At 45.9% G+C, this 25698-nt stretch overlaps 1 protein-coding gene across 5 annotated transcripts in view; it reads left to right on the top strand.

The window, feature by feature from the left end:
- Window positions 1-2463: 2463 nt before the first annotated feature.
- The window catches only part of PAX3 (paired box 3), a 99633-nt gene continuing 76398 nt past the window's right edge, over window positions 2464-25698 (top strand). For 3 of the 5 annotated variants that reach the window (XM_010355443.2, XM_010355446.2, XM_010355442.2), the window contains exons 1-4: window positions 2464-2930; window positions 4224-4459; window positions 5772-5901; window positions 7129-7263. In XM_010355443.2, coding sequence (XP_010353745.1) covers window positions 2846-2930; window positions 4224-4459; window positions 5772-5901; window positions 7129-7263 — 586 coding nt within the window. In that variant the 5' untranslated portion in view covers window positions 2464-2845. Of the gene's footprint in view, window positions 2931-4223; window positions 4460-5771; window positions 5902-7128; window positions 7264-7669; window positions 7794-25698 lie in introns of those variants that run through there. The other 2 variants (XM_010355447.2, XM_010355444.2) reach the window with 2 other exon arrangements.

Genomic DNA, 25698 nt, shown 5'->3' on the forward strand with positions numbered 1-25698 from the left:
GCCACAAGAAATTTAGATTCCCGAAGTCTTTGGATGTGGCCCAGCTGTCCAGAGCCTAAGGGTGCGCATCCACCCCTCTCCGAGTCTCCGGGCACCTCTGGCCACTGCCCGGTGGAGAAGGGCCGAGCTGATCATCTGGATACATATGAACCTCAGAGCGCTTGGCAGAAGAGAAAGAGGCCGGAAGGGAGAGAAAGTGAGTCGCCTCCTGATTCCAGAGTCACATCCTCGTGGCCTCCATTTGTACGATTTTATAGCAAGTGGAGGCTAGTTTATGAACCAGTCCCCCATGGACACTTAAGACCCGGCTCATCCGGAGGTACCTCCGTTCAACGGTCTCGCGGACTCTGCAGTCTAAGGGACCGGGAGAAGGAAGCTTGAAGCAAGCGCCTCCCTCCAGCATCAGCCGGCTCTCAGGAGAGAAAACTGCCGGCAGGAGAGAGACGGGTGGAGTCTGGGAGGGGCTGGCCAAGCCCCCGGCTCAAAAACAAATGAGACTCAGTCCTAGATGTTCTTTAACTGCTCGCGGGGTGCCAGAGTTTATTTTAGCTGAGAGTTGAGCCTACACTTGCCTTCTTCAAATTACACTTCGGGTACCTCCTTCACCCAACAATTACCGCTGACCCCAGAAAGTGCTCTGTCGGCTCTGCTCAACCTTTGGGAAGAAGAAAACTTGGAAAAGTCTAATTCTCAAAATGCTGTCTCTGAGAAGTGGCTTAAAAAATAAGGACACGGGCTTTGGTGACCCCAACTCCTTAAAAAGAAAATAAGAAAATTTTCCCCTTGAAAAAATGGAATCATTATTTGTAAAACCAAGTTAAACAAGGCACATGCCTCCCTCATGGGTCCAGACATTTTTGGGAGTCTCCTGAGACCTGTCCCCGTGGCTCTGAGGGTCAACCAAGCCTTCTGGCATCAGGCAGGCTGAAAGCTTGTCTGTTTTCCCCTATGGTGGGTGGGTTTTTAAAGGACCAACTTGTGGACTGCTGAGCAGCTATACCCCAACCCTCCCGCCCCCCCATCTTGCCTTCTGAGTTTGCCTTAATTAGGGAACGGTGAAGTAGGGTTGGGGGCCCGAGTTCTCCTCAAAACTGTCAAAGGAGGTGGGGGAGGAGAACAGAGAGAGAGGAGTGGAGAACTCCTGGCGTAGGAAAAATTCAAAAATCGTAAAAGGAAAAGGGGGAACTTGAAGCCCAGAAGTCATTGTTTCCTTTATTTCAAAGGGAAAAACCTGCCCGATTCTCATCCTTTTGATTGATTAAGGCCCTGAATACCTCGCGGACCCGGAGTGACAGTCCCTGAATAGACTCGAGCGAATAAAGCGCAGTGCAGAGCGCGGGGCTGGCACTCGGGGGTGTAAAGGAGGCGAGTTCGCTGGCACTTACCAAGTTATAAATAAAAGGCTATGCACAATGGTACCTTCTCTAAGGACAGACAGCCTTTACAACACTCCTGGCGTCATATCCTGCTGGGGACACTTCAGCTCCTAGCCAAGACTTCGTTCCTTTTATTTTTCCAGCAGTTTAGTCTGAATGCCATAATAAATTCCTGAGAACAAACGCTGCAGCCGGGCAAAACTTTAACATATAGACACATCTCTGTCGACGCATCGGGGATCAACACGTGGAGATTTAGAGCTGCAACTTGCCAGAGCTGTTTTTAAATCAAGGAGAGGAGCTGGTTTTTTTTCTGCACCCTCCCCCCATACCCCCAGCCTTCAACTAACAAGTGCTTGGGCCTAGCGACGGCTGCCTGTGCTTCACACTAGCCCAGCTTGCAAACGGAGAAGACAAAAGAACATCAGCGCACCCTGGACTCACTCCCGGGAGAAACCCCATCGGGAGGACCCCTTAACAAGCCTAGGCCAAGGGGCACTGACCATAGGAAGGAAAGCTAAATATGTCTGGGGCCCCAGATGCCTTCTTATTGGAATTGTGCCCCCTCCAGTGGCAGTAAGCCAAGAGAAATGAGAGCGAGACCTACAGGTAGAAAAAATGAGACATAGAGAGACACAGGAAATCACAAGAGGAATAGAGGCAGAGCGAGACACACACAGAGAGACACAGAAAGAGACAGAGAGACAGAGAAATAGAAAGTCAAGGAAAGAGAGATCAGAGAAACACACACACACACACACACACACACACACACACACACGGAGTGACAGAGACAGAGAGACAGACTCTTCTCCACCCTCAGCTACTGCCATTTCCCTAGGGCTGTCTCTCTCAGTTTCCACCGGGCCACCATTCTCTCCTGGGCAAGGGGCGCAGCGCGGGTCCCCCTCGGGGCCGGCAGAGGCCTCGGCACCACCAGAGATGGGAAGAGAAAGTGGCCGCTGTCGCCCAATCAGCGCGTGTCTCCGCCACCCGGGACGGTCTCCCCATCGGCCAATCGCAGCTCAGGGCTCCTGACCAAGCTTTGGGTAAAAGAACTAATAAATGCTCCCGAGCCCGGATCCCCGCACTCGGTGTCACCACAGGAGGAGACTCAGGCAGGCCGCGCTCCCGCCTCACCCGACTCCCCGGCTCGCTGTGGCTCTCTGAGCCCCTTTTCAGGGACCCCAGTCGCGGGAGCATTTGCCCGGACTCGCACCAAACTTTTCCGCCCTGGGCTCGGGATCCTGGACTCCGGGGCCTCCCCGCCCTCCCCTTTCCCGGGTTCCAGCTCCGGCCTCTGGACTAGGAACCGACAGCCCCCCTCCCCGCGTCCTTCCCTCTCTCTCCAGCCGTTTTGGGGAGGGGCTCTCCACGCTCCGGATAGTTCCCGAGGGTCACTCGCGCCTCACTCGCCTTTCCGTTTCGCCTTCACCTGGATATAATTTCCGAGCGAAGCTGCCCCCAGGATGACCACGCTGGCCGGCGCTGTGCCCAGGATGATGCGGCCGGGCCCGGGGCAGAACTACCCGCGCAGCGGGTTCCCTCTGGAAGGTAAGGGAGGGCCTCAGGGCGCCGCCTGGATCCCGGGGCCTGGGATCGGCTGCTTCACCCCATCCCCAGGCTCCACAGGCTCCTTTGGTGCTTCCAGTAAGCCCATTCCCCGGGCACCCCACACCCCAAGAAGCACCAGTCGGGGGCGAGGACCTACTCGATTTCCTTTCTGCAAATGGAGCGCGCTGCTCTCTTCAAATCCTGACGGAGCTGGGCGGCCAGGCCTGCAGCGGGCCGGGGCGACTTGCCCCTGTTGTTTTGGAAATGCCGCGGCGGAGAAGGAGGTGAAACAGCTCCTGAGCTGCAGAAACAACTTCTCCGCAATTTGTCCACTCGAAATTATCTCGAAATTGCGCCCACACTTGTGAAACATATGTCAGTTCGGGAAGCATTTTTTTGCCCTGCAAAATTGTAGTGGCTAAAGCCGCGCCATTGTGATTGGAATTTTTAGAATAATTAAATAAATTAGAATTCTATTTGTGTCAAATAGCGTCTAGAACTTTCTGTAACTTGTTTAGGAATCGCTTTTCAGTCCACTTGAAGATTCTGGGAATCCCGAGGAGACAGGAAGCCTTGCAAGCCTGAGCCGTTTCCAATGGTTTTCGAGGTTAGGGTGCCCCAGCAGAGATACTCATCGCCCCCACCCCCACCCCCTTCACACTCAGCCTAGAGTAGAATGTAACACCCACAGCAAGAATGGGGACTAGGGGACCCAGGAGCAGTCCAGCCGCTGCTGTGGTCTCTGTCCCAAGATGTAACAGGTGACACAGGCACTGCTGCTTGGGCCTCCTTTCTGGACCCGCTTTGACTCTTGGCTGCTGCACTTTTGGCTAGAAACTCCAAGGGCTATCAGCTTGCCCAAGTCCCTTAGAAAGGGAGCGATCCCAATTGGACAGGGATCGGCGGGATCAGAGTTCATCAAGGCCAGCGCCTGGGCGAACTTCTCTTCGCCAGGCGGCTGTTTCTAGAGCAAGCTAGACAGTCTGCCAGCTACAGGTTCTCCTAAGTTGCTACTCCTCCCGGGCCCGAAGGGGAAGATGCTTTCTCTGGGGAGAATTATTTTGCCCCACTTGCTGTCTTTACACAAGGTTACACGCGCTATATTGCTGAATAATTTGAACAAATGTGATTGAAAGGAGGCCGTGGTCTGGGAGTCCGATGTCGAGCAGTTTCAGTGTCGGTGCTGTAACATGAGGATGGGCCAGAAGACTGTGAAATTATATGCTGCTGTTCTTTGCTTTTTATTTTCCTCCAGTGACTTTTCCCTTGCCCCTCTTTTTCACCTTCCCACAGTGTCCACTCCCCTCGGCCAGGGCCGCGTCAACCAGCTCGGCGGCGTTTTTATCAACGGCAGGCCGCTGCCCAACCACATCCGCCACAAGATCGTGGAGATGGCCCACCACGGCATCCGGCCCTGCGTCATCTCGCGCCAGCTGCGCGTGTCCCACGGCTGCGTCTCCAAGATCCTGTGCAGGTACCAGGAGACCGGCTCCATACGTCCTGGTGCCATCGGCGGCAGCAAGCCCAAGGTGAGAGGGCGGGCCTTGCCCTCCTGGCTCCCAGACTGTGGTCCCCTGTTTTGGGGAAGAGTGGGCAGGGGGGAACGGCTGGCATCTGGGGCTCTCCAATGAGTTATTTTTGAAGTTTGTGAAGGTGTGTAAAGGGGTGTGTGTGTGTATGTATGCGCGCACCCTGGACACTTCTTGATGAACACTTAGGGAAAGCTCTCTCCTTTCTGCAAAGGAGAAATCACATTTGTTTTTTAAAGCCCATAAGCCTTGCAATCCTCATCAAATTATTTTAATAGATGAACACTTAAAGCAGGCAAGCTGTATGTGCCCACCTGTTGCCGATTTCTTCCTTAAGTGTCTTCCCAGCTCCCACCCATGGCACTGTCCTTTCCAAAAAGAATGTAAGGAACCTCTTCAGGTTTCATACTGGTTTGTTTCCGAAACCCCGCCCTCAGTCTCCCCCAGTGCAAACTGTTTTCAATGAGTCAAAAACTAGGATGATTAGTTTTCTTTGTAATAAGCCAATGACTCCATTAAAAAATATAAGCAGTTTGGTGCTATCCTCAAATTATTTTGGTTCCCTTCTTAAAAAGAAAGAGTCAAGCCAACTAGGGTTGAGTGGGAGGAAATTACACAAGGTCTGTCTTTTCTTCCAGTTGCCACGGGGCAAAATCAAGAGGGTTATGGTAAACCGAAGACCTCCAAACACCCTCCTCTTCCTTCTCATCTACTGAAACCCTTTCACAGCCTTTCTGAGAATCTTTGGAACCTTCTTCTTCTTCTTTAAAAAAGTATATATACTGGGGGTGGAGAGAAGAGTCAGTCTCTCTTATTTATATTTGTCATCGACTCAAAGTTTTAAAAACCTAAATAGGTACCTTTACATTTCAGTCTTCACTTTAGCATAAATATCCCTTTGGAAAAGCACAAGTGGAAGATTTAACTTAATTTTTCAGCTCCTTTTTCAAGCATTGCTTTTTTAGTTTCGTTTTCATGTTGGTTCTGTGTAAGGAGTTGCCTTATTTCCAGTGATGAGAAAGTACAACCCCACCCCACCCCCATCAAGATGTTATAATTCTTTTGAATTTATCCCGGTTGTCTGGGGCCTGTCTCCGGGAGGTAGAGGCTTCCCAGGCTGCTCCGCCATGGGATGTGTTCTTGTCTGTCTCTTTCTAAAGTGCTTCAGAGAGTTGGGGTCTTTTTGCTAACAAAGGGGGACCATCCCAGAGGATTCAGGGAGGAGCATCCCGACAGGCCCAGAGGCGGTGGGGCCGCCGCCACCTGGCCCAAGATACCGGGTACCAACGCCTGCCCGCCTGTTCTCTTAAAGCAGGTGACAACGCCTGACGTGGAGAAGAAAATTGAGGAATACAAAAGAGAAAACCCGGGCATGTTCAGCTGGGAAATCCGAGACAAATTACTTAAGGACGCGGTCTGTGATCGAAACACCGTGCCCTCAGGTACTAGGCCCATTAACGTCTCCCGGAGGCGCGATAGTCAGTCGCTATTACCCCGGCAGGTAGAACAAGACGTAATCACCCCAATTATCGGTCTCAGCTATTGGAAGGTGGCCTCTCCCGAGGCCCTGAAATATTTAACAACCAGGCGTTCTTGGCAGTTTATGGAGGGAGGGGTGAAATGCTTGTCTTGGGGGCGGAGGGTGGCGAGACCACCGCTGAGGACTCCCCAAAGAAGATTTCTGACTAGGAGGCAGGGCAGGAAACTTCAGGCGGAGGCAGAGCGTTTATTAATATTGATGTTCCCTTTTAAAGAGAAACAAATGTTTTGGTAACCCCAACCGAAGGGAGATGGGGCCCGCGCCGGGAGGGACTTTGCCGTGTGCGCAAGGCCGTGGAGGCTTTCACAACGGCCCCGATTGCCCCCGAGAGTCTCAGGGACGGTCAGGAGCCCCCTGCCAGGGCAGCCTGGGGGAGGCGGAGGGAGAAGAGGGGCGAGCACGGGGCCAGCGCGAGGGCGCACGGGAGGGTTTGTTTTTAATTAAAAGGAAACTCCCTTTTTCCCTCTGCGAGAAACATATATTTCAGAACATGGATTTGTTTACCAGACTGGAATCTGGAAAAAATAAGTGGGAGAGAGTGCATTTTCTTTTGATTTTTACAATAGGAAACGATTCTACAGTTGAAATTTAAACCCTTTATAGCCTTAAAAAAAAAAAAAAAAAAAAGGAAGAAAAGAAAAAAAGAAACTTGATTTACGGGGGTGGGGGCAGGGGGGTGGACAGGTCGGCTTTGGTTCTTCCTCCCTTAAGGCGAACCGCAGGATCCATGCATTTAGGTGGGGAGGAAGGAGGATACCCAGTGGGCTGGTGGGAGAATTCTCTTAGATTGGAGAACAGAGCCCGGTCTTTGGAGTCCAAGAAGGGAAATGCTTCCTGCCCAGAATCGAGGGACAAAGATGGCATCCGGCCCTAACCTGGAGGCACGGTTTTCCCAGGCTCCGTCTTTCAGTACCGAGATACAGATAATAGGGAGGGGGATTTGAGTGGCAGGGTGAGAGGGCTGGAGAAGGATGTGGACGCCCAGGGATGCAGGAGGGGACACCCGAGCAGTGCAGGGCAGCGGCTCCAGGGCCCTGGCTGGGGGTTAGAGGGGGGCGCTCCTTCCCGCACAGTCCCTCTTTTCTCAGCTATGTGCACTCCCTTGCTTCCTTCCTCCTCCCGCCCCCAGTGAGTTCCATCAGCCGCATCCTGAGGAGTAAATTCGGGAAAGGTGAAGAGGAGGAGGCCGACTTGGAGAGGAAGGAGGCAGAGGAAAGCGAGAAGAAGGCCAAACACAGCATCGACGGCATCCTGAGCGAGCGAGGTAAGAGGTGGCGCCTTGGGCGGCGCACTCGCTGGAGACCTTGGCGGGCATCGGCTCCCTGACATTGCGGATCTAAAGGCAGCCAAGCCCAGCTCGGATCAAAGCCCCTTCATGCTCAGTGTCTCTGCGCCTGAGTAAGGGCATAGAAGTGGAAGACCAGAGGGGCACTAGGAATTAAAACAAACATTTCTATTCTGCCTAGTTTTTCCGTTTTGTAAATCTTTCTTTCTTACCACTGTCAGCCCCTGGGATTCTAGAACTGTGAATTGCGCTCTATTGGAGGGGGCAGGGGAAGCTGTTACTCTCTTGCCATTAAACATGAGACTGGGCATCTCTGAGCAATTGCAGGGCCGGGGATGGAGGGTACTTGAATCTTCAGAAGTTGAAGTAGCTTTTATGCTCTCAGGAAAGGCCCTGGTCTCCGGAGTTTCCCTGCAGTAAAGGAGAGAGAGACAGATAACTCTTTTGGGCAATGGCCCTCCAAAAGTTGCCCCCACATTGGCTGCCTTATAAATGTGTGTGTGTGTTGACTGGCTTGATTTGTTTGAAATTAATTTTCAAATGTGACGGGGTTTAACCCCGTGTGTGTCTGGGAATTGAAAGGAACCCAAGCTCTGGGTTACAAATGGAAGGGATCTGGGTTCTTAGAGTGCGGGCACCCTCTGTCTTCTAGGGGTACGGACCCCCGATTCCTTTTTGGCTGTGCACTGTCAGCACTAAGAAAAAAAATCTCCCTCATGGGAGACAGAAGTGCAGCTTGCTTCCCCTTCACTGGCTACAAGTCATCCTCAAACTTTAAGGGTACACACGCTAAAAGAAAAAAAGAAAAGAAAAGAAAAGAAATGCCATCAGAGTTGAACCAGGAAGGGATCATTGCAGTGGGAGATGGGGGGATTGTGTCTCAGTGGCTTTGGCCTTGGAGATGGTTGCCCCTTTTCAAATGCACAAATGGTCAACAGTGGCCAGGGGCCCCACTCGCGCCTGAAGTTTCCTCACCTGGGACCTGGAGTTCACTTGGCAAAGTTAGTTTTGGAGTTGCCAGAGGGACAGACGGCTTTCCAGGTGGGCTCAGAGCCGTTGCCGACTGCGACTAGCTGGGTCTGAGCCCTTCCTAGGGTGGCATCCAAGTGGGACTTCTTTTATCTTCATTGCCCAACTCTAGGGCAGCCACTGGCTCTCCTGAGCAGCTGCTTTACAAAGAAATGCAAGATCTGTACACAACCTGGAAGGAACGTTTAGATTTAGAAGTTACAGACCCAAATGGCTGATTTGAGGGAAAAACAAATGTAGATACTCTGATGCACACAAGAAATCAAAGACGTGTTCAACTACAGCAGGTTGGGCGGGGAGATGCTTCCTTTGCTTTATGACAGAGGCCTCCTACGAACTCAGCCTAAATCCTGTTTTTGGAGAGTGCATTTTTCTGCCCTGGTCTCTGAGAAGATACCTTGGCTTTTATAGCAGGCCTAGCTGCAGCATAGAGGTGCTGAGAAGGGAGGAAGGTAGGGAGTCAGACAACCCCAAACCAAATGTGTTCCTGTGGGCAATGGGGAGAAGAGCCCAGAGCAGTCACAGAGGCTGGGGACTCACGGCTTTGCTACTTGTTGCTGGAGGCACCGGCATGGCAGGCTGGCTGCTCTCTCGCAGTACAGGCGACTGAGGCCCAGGAGACAAAACGTCCCAAATGAGCTGGTCAAACATTTGTACAACTTTTCCAGCTTTTACAAAGAAGGCCTTCTCTACACAATCTACACTTGGAGATGAACTTGGGAGACAAAGCCTGGAGAGTCCATTGAAACTCACACTTTAGCTCAGCCCAGACAAAGCTCCAGCTCGGAGCAGCTTGATGTGAACAAAGGAAGGCAACCTTTTTATAATTCAAGGAGAAAAGAAGAGAAAACAGCACCACAAAAGGCTGAGAATAGACATTATGGGCTTGCAATGAGGGATGAATTATTCAATGAGCCCCAATAGCTGCTGCGCCAGGAAGTTTTATGGACTCTCCAGCGTGGAAAAAGTGGCCATTTCACCTACAAAATGTTTCTAGTCTTTTGGGCTGTCTAGCTGGGCCAGCTGCTATTCAAGGGCAATTGCTACCATTTTTAAAATCAGAGCATTCTCCCCAGTGGGGGCTGTGCTGTTGGAAACACACACACACACACACACACACACACACACACACACACACACACCTTGGAGACTGAAGCCTAATTTAATTTGGGGTTGTCAAGGAAGATGCAGTGTCAGTCTCTTCAGCACCTCTAGCTCCTTTTTAGATGAGCCCTGGAGGGCAAGAGGGGCCCAGAGAAAGGACAGAGTGAGGTGTAGTTTGAAGTCTAGAAACTTCAAACCTTCTTTCTGTTGTTTGGGCATCAAAAATCCCAGGCTGGCCGCTTGTAAAATAGAATGAATGTTGATAAAGCGCTCCTAGCGCCCTGGCAGAGAGGGAGGAGAAATCTGAGAGAGGAGGGACTTTGGGGTCCCCTGACCAGTGTGATGTATTCTTGCCTCTTTCCAGTTAGTGGGTCTGGTGGGTGCTGCTGAGTCTTGCTTTTCAAGGGACATCTTTGGCCTGAGGTCTGCTTGGCAGACACTGGGACAAAAGGATTGAGCCACCTTGAATGAGGTCAGAATCACCCTCATTCTTCTCTCCAGTGTCTTTCTCTCAGATGGTCCTCTTAACTTTCCCAACTTTCCCTTTTCCCTCGCTCAATCCAAGAGCTGAGTAGCTTGCGGAGCTAGTGCGCTCAGGCCCGCTCTCCCTAACGGGGGCGCACTAAGAATGATGCACCCTTGCTGCATCCATCCTTCCAGCTTCATACCTCAGGAGAAAGGAGAGGAGGGCTGGGCCGCTCACGAACACTACCCCCGCCCGCTATCGCCAATCCCTCTAGCCCCTGGCCAGCACTGAGACTGGAGCAGGGGTAGCCGGGGGAGCCAAGTCGTGGCCGAGGCATCCGGGGCTGTGGGCACGGCCCTGCGCAGCGGCCGCTCAATGGGCGCCTCTGTTCCTCCCCCGGCTCGGCCGAGCGGGCCCGCGGGCGCCGCCACAATGGGCTGGGCCCCCACTCCTGCGCTCTGCGCCAAAGCGCCGCGCCGCGCCGCCCCCTCCCCTACTCTCTGGACGGCTCGAAGCTTAGCTCGCCGGGCTGCAGCCGACTCAATTGCCTCCTTTATGTCCTTCTCACTTTCATCTAGACACAGCCCGCCTCCCCCCTTCTTCTCCTCTTTTTTTTTTTCCTCCCTTGCCTGAGGCTCACATTAGTGAAATTTCTGCAACCTCCCCCCATTTTTTTTTCTTATTTTAAAGAAAGCCCTTAACACAAAAGCGGTGACTAATCAATAGAAACTGCCCCTTCATCATCTCCTCCTCCTCCTCCACCCCTCCTTCTTCTCCTCCAGCAGGGTGACGCTTTTCCTGTTTGTGAGTTTTGGGAAACATTTTTGCTTTGTGCAGTAATGGAATTAGAGGACAGTTGAGGACTGTAAATGGACACGCGACTGCAAGACTCTCGCTTAAATATTTAGATGCAACGTTACAATTACTGACTTGTTGTAGTGGCTTTGAAGTGGCAGCTCCGGAGTGCAGGGGGAGAGAGGCCAGATTGCCAAATTGATGTTTTGATTGGGGACTGGCGATACACTCTCATAAGACTTTCTTCCCTTTTAAAATCACAAGTGAGCGTGGGAGGTTTGCGACAATTTAAAAGATACCGCTAAGAGATCTCAAGCATAGGTCGGTTGGGGGCTTGTATTCCTTTTCTATCTGTCCCCTCCTATTTGACGTTTACAAAAAAGAGTGCTTTCTTAAAAAATTGGAGAAAGGAAAAGTGACAAAAGTTTTGCTCAAGTTTCCATTTTATTTGTAAGCTTGTCAGCTTTTGTAAAGTTCACGAGGACGACTTCAGCTTTTTTGGGGGGAGGTAGGGGAAGATAAATCAGTTTAAAACGTAGAAAAGCATTAAAGGTCTTTGGAGTATTTTATTTCCAGTGAAATCATGAAAAGAGCACTCTTATCATTAAGGGACTGCTGAAATCAAGGAAAACGAAGGGTCATTTCTTTTCCCGTTACTGAGCAGGAAGGGACGTTTTGGTTCAAGGTTGGGAGGAAGGGAAGGCGGGGGACGAACTTTCCCATAGATTAAAATCATTGGGTGTAGGATCACAGGTTTATGGCCTCGGATCCTTTATTCAAGTGGACGGACCAGCCCGCTCTCCAAGTCCATTTGTTAGGATCACGAATTTGACCTCAACGTCGTCTCGATTCTTTAGAGTAAACTTCATATTTTCTGAAGTCCTTGCAAAACTCAACAAAGAAATACCACCCATTTAAAAAAGTGTTGGAAGTATCAGAAGTTGAATTCTATTAGAACACCACGCCGTGTTCTATTTGTTAATGTCGCGGTAACAATTTTCCTGCTGCAACGACTTGAAAGGAAACACCAGAGTTCAGCTCCTAGCTTTTTCTTTTCTCTTATTTGGTTTGGTTGACTGCTGTGTGCTTACCTTCTAGCCTTATTGAAAACATGCAGATTTTCTAATTAATGCTTGAAATCGTATGTTTATTTTGGGGTTTGATTTGATTGTTGATAGCACCGGAACCAGGACGTAGGGGCTTCTACTGCGTAATAATTACTGAAGGGTCATTTAAAAGTCCCCAGGGCTGAGCAGTAAAACCCACCCGGGCGATGAGGCGGAACCAGTCAGCGCGCAGCGGTTCAGGCGAGTGGAATATACAGAAATCGATCACGTGAATAGGAGCGTGGCCGCTAAATCCGAACGGCTTCAGCGTCCATGAATGCATATATTTTGAGAACAACAACAAAAAATTCTTCCTACTATAAGACTAAATGTTTAAGTTGTACATAAGTAGATGGCCAATGAAAATGAAAAGCTGCAACAGTAACAACAAACAAACGCTGAGAAATAGAGTTTGGCTTGGGCTGGAGCAGAACATGTTTTAAGTTCGATTGGATTCTGTATGACAGGTAACTTATCCATGAGGGTATATAAAGATTAAAGAACAGTTTAGAATGTACATATATAACTAACAAGACACTAAAAGGCAATTAAGCAGTCAGTTTAATGTCTTATCTCACTGGCTGCTCTGGGGTTGTTCTACAAGTAGGAATTAAAATCTGAAAAGGAAGTTTTCAGCAGCTCTGGCCAAATATTGATTAAGTAGCTGTTTGTGATACCATTGTTACGCATTAAAAGGCCGGGAGCGCGGCCCCTCAGTGGTCATCTTCCATTGTGCGGGGTTCTTAACCACAGAGATCAAAGCAGGATCATTTCAATTTATCTGTCCTGGAAAATCCTTCTTTTCCTCTGAAATCTCTAAGGAGGAATTGACCAAATTCTCTTTAAGAAATAGGAACTGAAACCAGTTACATATTGTAGGTTTGTAGAGAAGACTCATGGGGTGTTTTTAATTATCCTATCGTGATTTCTTACTTAGAACTGAGGCTATGATGGTGAATTTATCATCAAATAGATTCTCATTTTGTCGGGGGGCGGGTGGTAGAAAGCATGGCAGCTACTACCTGTCTGTTGCTAAATTTCTAAATACAAAAGTTTCCCTAAAGTTGTCTTCCAAGCTGGAATTTAATGAAAACATAGCAGGTTTTTATGTAAAATTAGGTGGGGAATAATTAAATACACAGGAATCTGAGAGTTATATTGACTACATCTCTCTACCCGTGTTTCCATAATTTCTGTGTTTATAGATGGTTAGGTGATTCTCATGTATATTTCTAATCCTCTATAATTTAGGAATAGATATTTGTTTATGTGTACAGTATGTGCATTGTTAGAGTTTAATTATTACACTAAGAATTATGCTGGCACTAAACTATATTTAGTTGCACAAAATGAAGATATGTTTGTCCTATGGATTGCACTTTCTAAAGTCATCAGAAACTGAGGTAACAGCACAACCTCCCAGTTGTTGAATGCCAGGAGAAATATTTCCTTGAATCATTTTACGACTTTTTTAAACTGTTGATTCTGAGATGAACTATTGGACTTTTGTTTAAGAACTCAATGTATTTGCATAGGTTTTTCTTTTATTATGAAAGCAAAACTTCTGCAAAGGAATCTTTTGGAAATACCATCTCTGTGCTTAATTTGCAAATTCCAACAAATAGCACTAACTGAGGTTGTACAATTCATGCCAGATTTAGGCTTTGGATATATAACTGTGCATCATGGATGTGCCTGTGTGTGAGGTTTTCAAATCTCATTCTTTGTGCTCATTTGAGTACTAAAAAATTGTGCATGAGGCTTTATTATGTTATTTTTTACTCTTGTTTGCTCTTGAGCAAGATGAATCTTGGCATAGAGAGCAGAATTTTGGTGGGTATTATCTAATATTTTCTATTATAATCCTCCTATTAATTAATAATCTATCTGTGCTTAAATGCTCTCTGATGTAAAATATTTACTACCAAACATTGCAGTGTAGAACAACTGCCTGAAATAGATTAAGCCAGAAGTTACAGTTAGCTCAGATTTGTTATGGTTCCCATGTCCTGGGTCCAGATATAGCATTAAATAGTTTTTTGTCATGTATTTCAAATGTATATTTCATATACATACAGAGTTCAAGAACTTTTCTTCCTTGTGTATTAGGCTGTGTATTCATACACTGCCCCAGGGACAGCAGCTTCCAGCTCTAAATTGGGCTTCACCTCAGTACCAACTCAAAATTGCTGACCCAAGAACCGGCTGCCTTTCGTTGGGGAATTGTGAAAAGGAATTTCAGATATTTCTGAGAAAATTCAGATATTGCCATCTTTCTGGAAGATAAACACCAAAGCAGCAATAGGTATTATAATTCTATAATAGATGAATAATAGGTGTTATAATTTCTTACCTTCAATACCTATTTTATTTCTTTCCTTCCTAATAAAGGTTAGTGAGAAGACTAATCCCCTAATGGCTATCCTCTGCCCTATTGGGAAAGATATTTTTGTCCCATTCACACCAGTCTTCGGTAGAGCAAGACACAACTCAGCTTTTAGCTCTACCCTACAGTGTTGGGAAGTACTGAGCTCCAATAGCATTGTGAGATTTTGCTGGAAGCAGAGTACTTCTTCTTTAGGAAAGCTTTCTTCAAATTATCTAAGCTGAGATTATGCTCCAAAATGAACAGAATACATATATTTTCAATTTTTAGTTGGAATATGCACAGTTATCAAAATGCCTATTTAACGTTATAAAACATCGATTCAAGAGAGAATAATTAGAAAGTTTCACCGTTGTCAAAGGGAGATATGAAAATCGTGAAATATAGTTATTGAGGACAGTTGAAGAATAATAGGTGTTATAAATTCTTATCTTCTTCTTTTCCTTCTTTCCTTCCTGATAAATCTTTTTAAAAACCACCAACAGGTAATTTCTGCTGTAGAAGTGGCCACTTGTCTTTGAAAATGAAATTGTATTGAATAAAGGGCAACAGTGTTAAGAATTTGATTTGATGCACGTTTCTTTTAGGAGAAAGGAAAATCTTGAGAAAGCATTTTGCCTTGCACATTGCATACAGCAAAATTCATAGCATTTTACATTTTGCTGCAGGATTTTAAGCGAAACAAAACAAAACACCTCCACTTTGTGGTATAGTAAGTTGATCAAAGTAGTCTGAGTTTTTGTGTCCACCTCTTACTGAGGTGATTGATAAATTACCATCCCTAGCAAAACAGATTAAAACTCAAGGTAGGCAACTATTAAACTAGCTGTATGTTTGGCTCCTTAAACTCATTCAGTGATTCCTCGACTACACTTTCTTATGTACTTTTATTTGGCCATATTTACTGTATCTGTAATAGTATGTGAATATCAACTCTGAATTCTAGAAGCCAATTCCCCATGCATCTTGGGCCTAATCCAATATATTCTGTTTAAAAATAGCTGATCAAGCCGCCGGGCGCAGTGGCTCACGCCTGTAATCCCAGCACTTTGGGAAGCTGAGGGAGGTAGATCACCTGAGGTTAGGAGTTTGAGACCAGCCTGGCCAAATGATGAAACCTCGTCTCTACTAAAAATATAAAAATTAGACGGGTGTGATGGCACACGTCTGTAACCCCAGCTACTTTGGAGGCTGAGGCAGGAGAATTGCTTGAACCTGGGAGACGGAGGTTGCAGTGAGCTGAGATCGTGTTACTGCACTTCAGCCTGGATGACAGAGCGAGACTCTGTTTCAGAAAAAAAAAAAAAAAAAAAAAAAAAAATAGGTGATCAAAATGCTTTGTGACAGGGATAGGAGACTTCTTGATTGAACAACATAGGATTGACAGAGAGGAAACACCACTGATTTTTAGCACTTAAAAATTTATAGGATCATATGGATAATTCAAGTAGTATAGTTTTATCAAGACTTAAATGTAAATTTTCAAAATTTTTATAATTGAAAAGTAGGCATATTTATGGAGACAATGGTGGAATTAAATACATTTGGTCTTGTGTTAATGGTTGGAAATAATAAGTAAGTTAGGGTAGAATATTAAGAAAGAAAAGTTAACTGCTGTGAAATTTGTGTTGCACCGTGGAATTATTGTGTACTCTTATAATAAATGCTGATATGCTCACATACACATTTGCATTTTAATAGAAAGTCTGCATTTGCATTTTGTGATTTTTACAGGTACACAGATATGCTAAATGTATATATATACATAAAGTGAAAGTGACTTTTAAATATATCCCTCTTCTCCCCCCACCCTTTTTGTGGCAAACTCTAGTGTAGGCATAACTTACGCAGTTCACAGGCTCTTGGTTCTTGCCCAGTTCATTGGCCCTTGCCTTTGAGTACTAACTTCCTAGTTACCTTTATACTACCTCTTTCTTTCAAAAAGCATTTCATTTTTAAATGATTATAGATTCATACAATCTGTCTCCAAACATATATTTAAATTCTTTCAATATTCAAATGTAATATCATGATTAAGAAAATCTTGGCCAAAGCATGTGTGCATGTGGGTGTCTTAATCATCATGGTTGAGCTTAACCTGAACTAAAGAAAATTAATTGGTCCAATTCATTTTATTATAAGAAAAGCAATAGGTTTCTTCTTTATGAATCCCCACTTGGCCAGTTTCCCAATTGAGGTTCACTAAAGCAACTGAATGCTTTTTGTCTCGTTTGATTTAAACACACTCCAAAGTACCTTTTCAGATCTTTCTTGCATTGTGAAAGCACAGTACCCAAGGTGAAAGTGGTCTGTTCTTGCATCACCAATTTTGCTCTAAAATTGAGACCAAGCACATTTTAGTTGTGACCTCTTGAACTTCAGTTTTGACATCTCTAAGATAGGGAACTGCATACCAGCTTTCCAGGATTCTGTGAGAACGAAATGAGAAGGTGCATATTATGTGCAAATTACACTCAGCAGTAAAACTCAAAAGTCTTGTTCGGAGGAAAAAAATCTCTGAACACGCAGAAAGTGACCAGCCTACAAACTAGCAGATGGGCTCTGCCCAAGGGCAGATAAAGCCTAATTCAGGGCTTAGAAACAACAATGAAGACCAAACACACACACACACACAGACACACACACACACACACACACACACCCACACCACAAAGTCCGCTTTCGCCAAGTCAAAAAATTGAGTTTATGAGCAACTATTTAATATAAATAACTTCAATTTAATGGGTATAAAAAATAAAATTCTAAAACCATTAGCTGAGATGTCAAAACATGCTTCTTAATTAGTTTTCCTCCCAGTTTAAAAGGTTACTTTGCTCTTTTAGATTAACTTGGCTTTTTTTGAAACTCCAACTCAAACTTTTTTTTGTATTTGGCACAAGTTTTTTCAGCAGAGCAGGAATTGACAAACACGTTGCTTTTTGAAAATGAGTCTCATATATCCATTCTTATTCCTAAAATGCTGTTACAGTGTTTCATTTTGTGGAATTGCTTTTGCACAGTTTCTCATTATATCCCCTCTTCAGCTTGCTTCATTGTTCTTAAAGGTCTTTATGGCTCTGCACGTGAGGTTGTGTGCATTCTTTTTTCTTTGTGCATGATTCTTCTTAATTCCCTCTCCTTTAAAATTGAAGCTCAGGAGTTTTAAGGATACCTTCCAAAGTAGCATTCTTCAAGCTGAAGGATACATTTTAATGACCTTTCTGTTTCATTTTCCTCCATTTAGTCCCAAAATGTTGGAGGCTTCTGTGTTATTGGGGTGCAGTGTGAGTGAAAAAGAAAGTAGCCTGGCTGGTAAGGCTCCTAGGAGCTGGAGAGCTCCTGCCCCCATGTTTCTCCTTCTGGCGCAGCTTGGCAGTGCAGCCAGTGGCTGCAAGGAAGGTTGTTTTCTTATCCCCGCATGCACTGGTCTGACCTGTCTCCAAAATAGGTCAGGCTGGGGCACAGCCAGTTTATGCAGCTGTTGCGGCTTAGGCTTCGCAGCAGGCAGCCGAGCTCCTTGGCCAGCCGGGCCCCCAGTGAACTGATAAAAATTCGCTGGCGAGCCATGGGGCCTTCCTTCTGGACGGTCCCGGCCCCCTGAAGGCTTTTAGATGCAAGGGGACTCCTGGATTATGGGGGCCAACTCTTAGCCTCCAAAGGGAAATGTTCTTTTATTCTGAAGATTGCACTCTTGTTGACCCAAACACTCAAGTGAAACATATACTTTGTCAGATTAAAAAAAAATATCGTATTTATTTTTGACTGGGTAAAACGTTCACTTTGCACAAAATTCAAAAGATATAAATGGATGTCCGGTGACTAGTTTTCCTCCCACCTCTGTCTGCTAGTGACCAGTATCTTGTCTATTTTTCCAGACATTCTATGCCAACCAAACAATTATATTTCTCTCTCTTTTTAAAAATATTATCTTACCCCTTTGGCAGAAATGATAGTCTACCTGCAGTATAAACTTTTCTGCACCTTGATTTGTTTTTCTACTTTAGAATATATCTCAGGAATTATTATGCATAATGTCTTGTTTGTATAGCTGCATAGTACTCCATCATATTGGCAAAGGACAACTTATTTAACAACATGCAGATTGTTTTCAATCTGACAGCACCATTTGGCACCTGTGTGAGTTTATTTGTAAAATAATTCCTCCCCGGTAAGGACAAAAGGAATGACATTTGTAATTCTGGTAGCTTTGGTGGAATTTGGGTTCTGCATTGAGAACAAATGGTGGGGGAAGTTCTTAGAAAGCATGGTGCAGGAGTGTGTTTGCTTTTGGGCACTTGCACAAGAAAAATGATACGTTTTCTCCTATCACTATATGTGAGTAGGAACATAGGTTTCAAAATTGCTGCTTAGAGTTGTTCTGCTATCAGTGACTACCCTCTGGACATTCCTCCAATATTCTATTGCTTCTTCAAATGGAACATTCTCTAAATACAAGGGAAACTTTTTTCTTTGACTTATTGGTTCTTTTTTAAAAATTCTTCTTTTTCCTTATTTGCTGTTCATTTAAGTTTGGCACCATCAAAAGTAGTCTCTTTATGTTAAGCATTCTTATTTTTCTTTGTAAGCCAGAAAAATTGTGGGTAGTTTTATAATGACTTAGAGGCAACTTATGATAATTGTTTACTTACAAAAGAAAAGTTGTCTCCAAGGTCACCAAATTAGGTTTGAACTAGTAAGAGAGTGGTTTATGAATAAGAAAATATGGTCTTGTATTTATTTTTCAGAAGTGCTGCCGGATGCTCTAGGGGTTTCTTGAGTTTGGGAATGGCTGACTTTTAATTTGTGAATTTTTAGAGAGCATGTATCCATGCCCATCTCTGCACAAAAGACTTTTTATGTTTTTTCTGAAAACCTTGCTTCCCCCAAATCATTTCAGTCTATTTTCCCTTAAATCTGATGCTACGGAATTCCGTTGTTACCCTGCTGAATACCTGGTCTACCTAAGCTAGACGTTTCAGTCCGTGAAATGAGCCAGAAGGGACTCTGCTCCAAGCATATGAGAAAAACAACCCCCTCAAAACCCTCCCAAGAAAACTGGAGCTATGAATGCCAATGAATATTATAGAGCAAATGTTTCCAGTCATTTCTTCTTAGGAATGGGCCTTTCAGATATAGGAGAACAAGTTAGGGTTGAAGGATATTTCTGGAAATCAAAATCTTGATTTTGTTTTTAAAAAAATTACAAAAAAAACAAAAACACGTCTTCTTTCTTGACTGTTCTCGTGGCCAGGCTCAGAATGTGCAGGACATAGTCTGCCGGTAAGGCAGGAGAATGTGTTTTCTTAATTCTAGAACTTTTGTTTGTGCTTACATGGAAGACGGCTAGCAAGGTACCCTCAATTTCCTTCTTGCTTTCTCTCTGACTTGCCTATGGAAATCTAAAGGAGTCAGTTAGGGGATGGAAACAGGCCTGCATTAAGAGTGTCTACGAAGAGCTAAGAAAAATCAAAAGCAGCTTTTTAAAAACTCCCTGCTCTGCATAATTTGGGTTGAATCAGGCTCATAGTTTGTGGCATCTGATTACTACCTGTAAAAGTATGCAGCTCTCCACACAGGAAGGAAAGTCTATGGAGGATTAATATCAACATGGAAAATGTTTATTTGTTCATGAAGTTGCTGTGATGTTCTCAACAAACATTTAGATCATATAAAATAATTTGCTTCTAGGCCCATAGTGGTCAAGCTTTAGGTTACTGACAGATCATCACACTGCTTTTATCCATACAGGTGAAGGGAAGTGGCAGGCAGAGCCATCCTCCAGGGAACTTAAAACTCCAGGCTTAATGTCAGAGAGCAGGTGTTTTGTGGGGAGAGCAGTCCTTTGCTTCTGATTTATAAACTTGCAAGTTTTAAAAAATAGGAAGTGGATCATTAATTCATCTGAGGAAAATGTTTCAAATTTCCATTTCACGATTCCCAAGTAGATGGGAATGGTTGGTTACATTTTGGGAAGTTCTGGGTCGTCTAAAACACCCTCTCAGACCATTTCTAAAGAAGGCTGAAAGTCCATTTCAAGTTGAGCAAATAAATGGTCTCCTTGAGGTGCCCCCGGTGGACTAGCAGTATGCCAGAGCAGAATATAATTTGGGAATTGATCCAGTGTGGAAACTTTCCAGGTGGTAGATGTGCTTGGCTTTTGTGCAGACAGGGCACATCTGGGGCACGTGTGTACACGACACACATTTATCAGTGGGCAACAGAAAGGCAACTTTTACAGTTTCTCACTAGAAGCCAGTGTCTGTTTGTGGTCACTGGCCCTGCTAAACTCCAAATACTTGCTGAATTTTTGTCGGAGAGCAGAAGTTGAATGGAAGACTGGAGATGTAGCATCATGTCAGAAACTATAAAGAGCTTAAGAGTGCAGGGGTTAGAGGAATGCCTGGGTATTGGGCAAGTCCCCATTACACAGGGAATTGGCTCCAAGTAGGAGGCCAGGATGGAAACTCAAGGCCTGTTCTACTTTGGACTCAGTTTCTGGGCTTCTCAGTAAACTTTTTGGGCCTTGGCTCCTCTGGGTCTTCTCCTTGTCTATGGAAAGTATCAGCTGGTCTTTCTTGGGGCATTCCTGAACATAAAACCAATGGATAAGTGGGATGACCGTTTCATCTTGCTTTTGTAAGAGGCTCAATGTGTTGTCAGTAAAAAGTAGGGAAATACAACTCTTGTGGAGGTCAAAGCAAGTACTCACTCATTTCCTGGCATACCTTTGTCTTATATTATTTGCCCTTTTTAGAAAAATTGAAGCTAAACCATTGCACAGGACTCTTTCTTTCTCTTTCCTTCTCTCCTCACCTCTCCTCTCTCCTTCCTTCCTTCCTTCCCCCTCTCCCCCTCTCTCTCCCTCTCTTTCTCCTTTTCTCTCTTTCTCTCTCTCTCTCTTCCCTCCCCCCTCCCCTTCCCCTCCCCCTCCCTCTTCTTCCCTTCCTCCTTCCCTCCCTCTCTCTCTCCCTCTCTTTCTCTTTTTCTCTTTCTCTCTTTCTTTCTCTTTCTTTCTTCTTTCTTTTCTCCCTTCCCTTCCCTTTCCTTCTTTCCTTCCTTTCTTCCCTCCCTCCCTTCCCCTTCCCCCCTCCCCTCTGCCTCCCCCTCCCTGTCTCTCCCTTGCTCCTTCCCTCCCTCTCTCCCTCTCTCTCTCCCTCTCTCTCTCTCTCTCTCTTTCTCTTTCTTTTCCTTCCTTCCTTCCTTCCTTCCTTCCTTCCTTCCTTCCTTCCTTCCTTCCTTCCTTCCTTCCTTCCTTCCTGCCTTCCTTCCTTCCCTCCTTTCTCTCTCTCTCTCTTTCTTTCTCTCTTTCTCTCTTTCCTTCCTTTTCTTTTCTTTTCTTTTCTTTTCTTCCTGACAGAGTTTTGCTCTTGTTGCCCTGACTGCAGTGCAACAGCACAATCTCAGCTCATTGCAACCTCCACCTCCTATGTTCAAGCAATTCTCCTGTCTCAGCCTCCCGAGTAGTTGGGATTACAGGCACGCACCACCATGTCTGGCTAATTTTTGTATTTTTAGTGGAGATGGGGTTTCACCATGTTGGCCAGGCTGGTCTCGAACTCCTGACCTCAGGTGATCCACCCACCTCAGCCTCCCAAAGTGCTGGGATTACAGGTGTGAGCCACCATGCCCGACCTTGGACTCTATTTCTAATGGGGTGCTAGCATATACCTTGGTCAGATAAGGAGACCAACCATTTCTTTATTATAAAATACAAATGACACAGAGAGCCAATTTTTTTCTGAATCTTTGTTGGCTAACTTTCATCATCTTATTGAATTACTATAATTTAATGTTACTAGTTTAAATGAATAGTTTTTCCCCGAAATGAATCCTTTCAGTTTTTTTGTAACATGAAAACCCAAATTAAATTCATTAGGTAAGACAATAACTGTCTTTCACATTGAAATTTCTGGTACTTGGAAAATTCTTATGGAAAAACTTCAGGAACAATAAAAGGAACTGTCACTCAAACTACAATTTACAGGAAATGATGTTACCAGAACAAGTGTAGGCTTTTCACAGGCATACTTGAAAATTCCCCTACCTCCTAACCCTCCTCTCCCAAAGTCTTTGAAAATGTTTTTCCCTACTTTCCTTCCATAAAGGGCCCTGTGGGCTGACCTTAGGTGAAAAGAATGAAGTCAGTCTTGGGTGCTCTTCCCTCTCCTTTCCTGAATCCCTGTCCCTGCCTTTTGCCTTGTACATTCCTACTACTACTACTACCACTACTAATAAAACACACACACACACACACACACAGGCTTGCACCCAGCTCTACCTCATTCATATAGAAACTCAACTGGTTGGCTGGGTGCGGTGGCTCATGCCTGTAATCCCAGCACTTCAGGAGGCTGAGGAGGTCGGATCACTTGAGATCAGGAGGTTGAGACCAGCCTGGCCAACATGGTGAAACCCCGTTTCTACTAAAAATACAAAAATCAGCCAGGCGTGGTGGCAGGTGCCTGTAGTCCCAGCTACTTGGGAGGCTGAGGCAGGAGAATTGTTTGAACCTGGGAGGCGGAGGTTGCAGTGAGCCAAGATCACGCCACTGCACTCCAGCCTGGGCAACAGAGTGAGACTCCATCTCAAAAACAAACAAAAACAAACAAACAAACAAACAAACAAAACAAAAGAAACTCAACTGGGTAAGCTTTTAACTGGTTAAATGGAAAGTATTTGTTCTTTTCTAAAGGACGCTGAGAGCTGACAACTTAGCATGAAGGAATTAATCCCTAAAGGTAGAATCTCAGGTGTCCATGTTTGGTGGGGGCAGGAGATAGGTTCCTGATGCCCTTAAAATCACACCTCAGCAGATCCTGTCTTCACTGAGAAAGGACAGGATTAGCTCTGCTATGAGGGAGTTCCGTGCTGGTGGGCAGGACCTGCTAGGGCACAATTCCCCATTGAGCTGTCCAGGAGGAGACAGAACCAGGTTGGACCAAGAACACCCCTCCACCACAAGTGGATTTCCCTCACTTCCTCAGTGCCGGGGAAGGGCCTTGGCTTGTGTCCTTTGGGCTCCCTGGCAAAAAGCAGAAGGACAGGAAGGGTCTCTTCAGCCGAGAAAAATAGACTGGGAAGGAACTGTGGAGCTCATCTCACCTTAAAACTCACAGCCCTCCCCAAGGAGCAGAGGTCTGGGCTGAGCTCTCACCTCCCTAGTGGCTCCTGGACACTTGTCAGAGGTCTGAAGAAATGAGACTCCCCTCCTCTACAGGAGTGGGGTACAAAGGATGTCTGTCATGGATCCACTAGCTGTGGCTGGGGATGGAGGAAGCTTCTGGCCGGGGGGGGGGCAGAGACTTAAATCTCCAGATACTGCTAGCATCTCAGTTTTGGGACTCTTGAGATCCTCAGAAACAAATCACTTTGGAGCATATAAGCCAAAAGGGTCTCAGTGGAACAACTGGGATTGAGTTCACCAACGATATCTGGGATTCAGAAACTGCCAGTGTATTCATGGACCATTTTCATCAAGGTGTCCAATCTTTTGGGTTCCCTGGGCCACACTGGAACAAGAAGAATTGTCTTGAGTCACACATAAAATACACTAACACTAACAAGATAGCTGATGAGCTAAAAAAATAAATCACAAAAATCTCAATTTTTTCTTTTTTGTTTTTTTTTTGAGATGGCGTCTCACTCTGATGCCAGGCTGGAGTGCAGTGGCACGATCTCAGCTCACTGCAACCTCTGCCTCCCAGGTTCAAGCGATTCTCCTGCCTCAGGCTCCCGAGTAGCTGGGACTACAGGCACATGCCACCATGCCCGGCTAATTGTTGTATTTTTGGTAGAGATGGGGTTTCACCATGTTGGCCAGGCTGGTCTCGATCTCTTGACCTCGTGATCTGCCTACCTCGGCCTCCCAAAGTGCTGGGGTTACAGGTGTGAGCTACCACACGGGGCCAAAACTCGTATTTTAAGGCAGTTTATGAATTTGTTTTGGGCTGTGTTCAAAAGCATCCAGGGCTGCATGTGGCCCATGAGCCACAGGTTGAATAAACTTGATTTAAATGATCTTGGGTTCCTATTGAATGGTCAAAGCTGGCACTCAGGCTTGATTTGTGTTTTATAAATATTAGGTAATGACAGGGAGTATGAGCATCTAGAAAAACAGTCCACGTCTCCCCAGCAGGGGTTCCTGTAAGAGGTGGGTTCGGCACAGAGCTAAGGAACCTTTGTAGGTCCCTTCCAGGCACTGGGAGGAGCCCTAATGACATCTTTATGTCATTAGATTTTTGTAAATATTGTAAAATTAAGATATATTGTATTTATTTCTCAAGAGGAGTCCCCTAAATTGTAAAAGCTTCAGGTCCCACAAAACCACATCTACCCTTGTCCTTGTTCAGCAGAGGTGGGGAGAGATGGTACGCTTCTGTGTGTAAAGTGTGAGTCAGCACACCACGTAAGAGCCAAATACTAACAGTGCCAACTTGTGTTTTGCACTTTAGAATATGCAGGGTGCTTCTTCATTTCCTGTGCCTTATCTTGTTTGCTTTAAGAAGTCAAAGTCTGGATTTGACTAACAATTTACCCATATGGTTCTTACTCTACACAGCATCCTCTGTCTCTGTAGGAAGTCTCTTTGGGGGGATCTTGGACCGACTTGTCACGAGAAGATGAGAAACATTCACTCACTGCATAGGGGCAGGTGGGAAAAACCCTTAATTGGAGGATGCAGGGAGGCTTAGTTCCCTTAGCTGTAAAGGTTGGGTTAGGCAGTTTCTAGATGTTTCTTGGAGGTCTCCGAAACTATTACTGCAACCAGGTTGCTTTCCCTTTCTGGACCTCATTCTCCCCTCCTCTGACAAATGGAAGCTCTGGGCGAGGTGAAGGCCACGGTCTCTCCCACTCTAGCAGGTGGTGGCAGCTGTGGCCCTGTCCACCTCTCAGCCGACTTGTAGAAGGTACAGGCAGCCACTCGAGGAAACCGTGGGGCCCGCAGGCAGCCGGAGAATCAGGGCAAGGATGTAGAGGACCAGGACCCTTGATATCTTAGAAGGTGAGCAGCTCCTACCTTGCCTTGACTTTGGGGGGGAAAGCTGCCTTTAGGTGCTGGAAGGAGGTGGGAAACGAAGCCTTCTGGGAAGAAGCACTTCTGTGCAGTATCACAGGTGAACGCACTGGTTCTTCTCCATCCACGCGGGGAGATGCGTGTTTTCTTGCACCTCTTCTCAAAGCTGTGGCTTCCAGAAGAGGCTGGAAAGGCCTCCGGGTATTGTTTCAAGGGCTGCACAGGATTCTGCCGGGAAGTTAGAATTGCTTACACAGGAGGGTGACACTCTCTCTTTCGTCTATGCCTGGACGATTTCTTCCTGTGTCCAGAGAGGGACACACAGGATTTCTGGTTACTGACCACAAAGTTAGAAGCTGTCTGGACTTGAAGAGAAGGAGACTCAGACAATAGTGCATTCATTTCAGATGATTCTAAGTCATATCGTAAATTAACGCCCTAATGGCTCACACTTAGCGGTTGTCCCAACTGATTGGGGCAAACAAGATTTTTTTGCTCTTAACTAAAACACACA

The sequence above is a fragment of the Rhinopithecus roxellana genome, chromosome 14 (genome assembly GCF_007565055.1).
Source record: "Rhinopithecus roxellana isolate Shanxi Qingling chromosome 14, ASM756505v1, whole genome shotgun sequence".
Lineage (NCBI taxonomy): Eukaryota > Metazoa > Chordata > Mammalia > Primates > Cercopithecidae > Rhinopithecus > Rhinopithecus roxellana.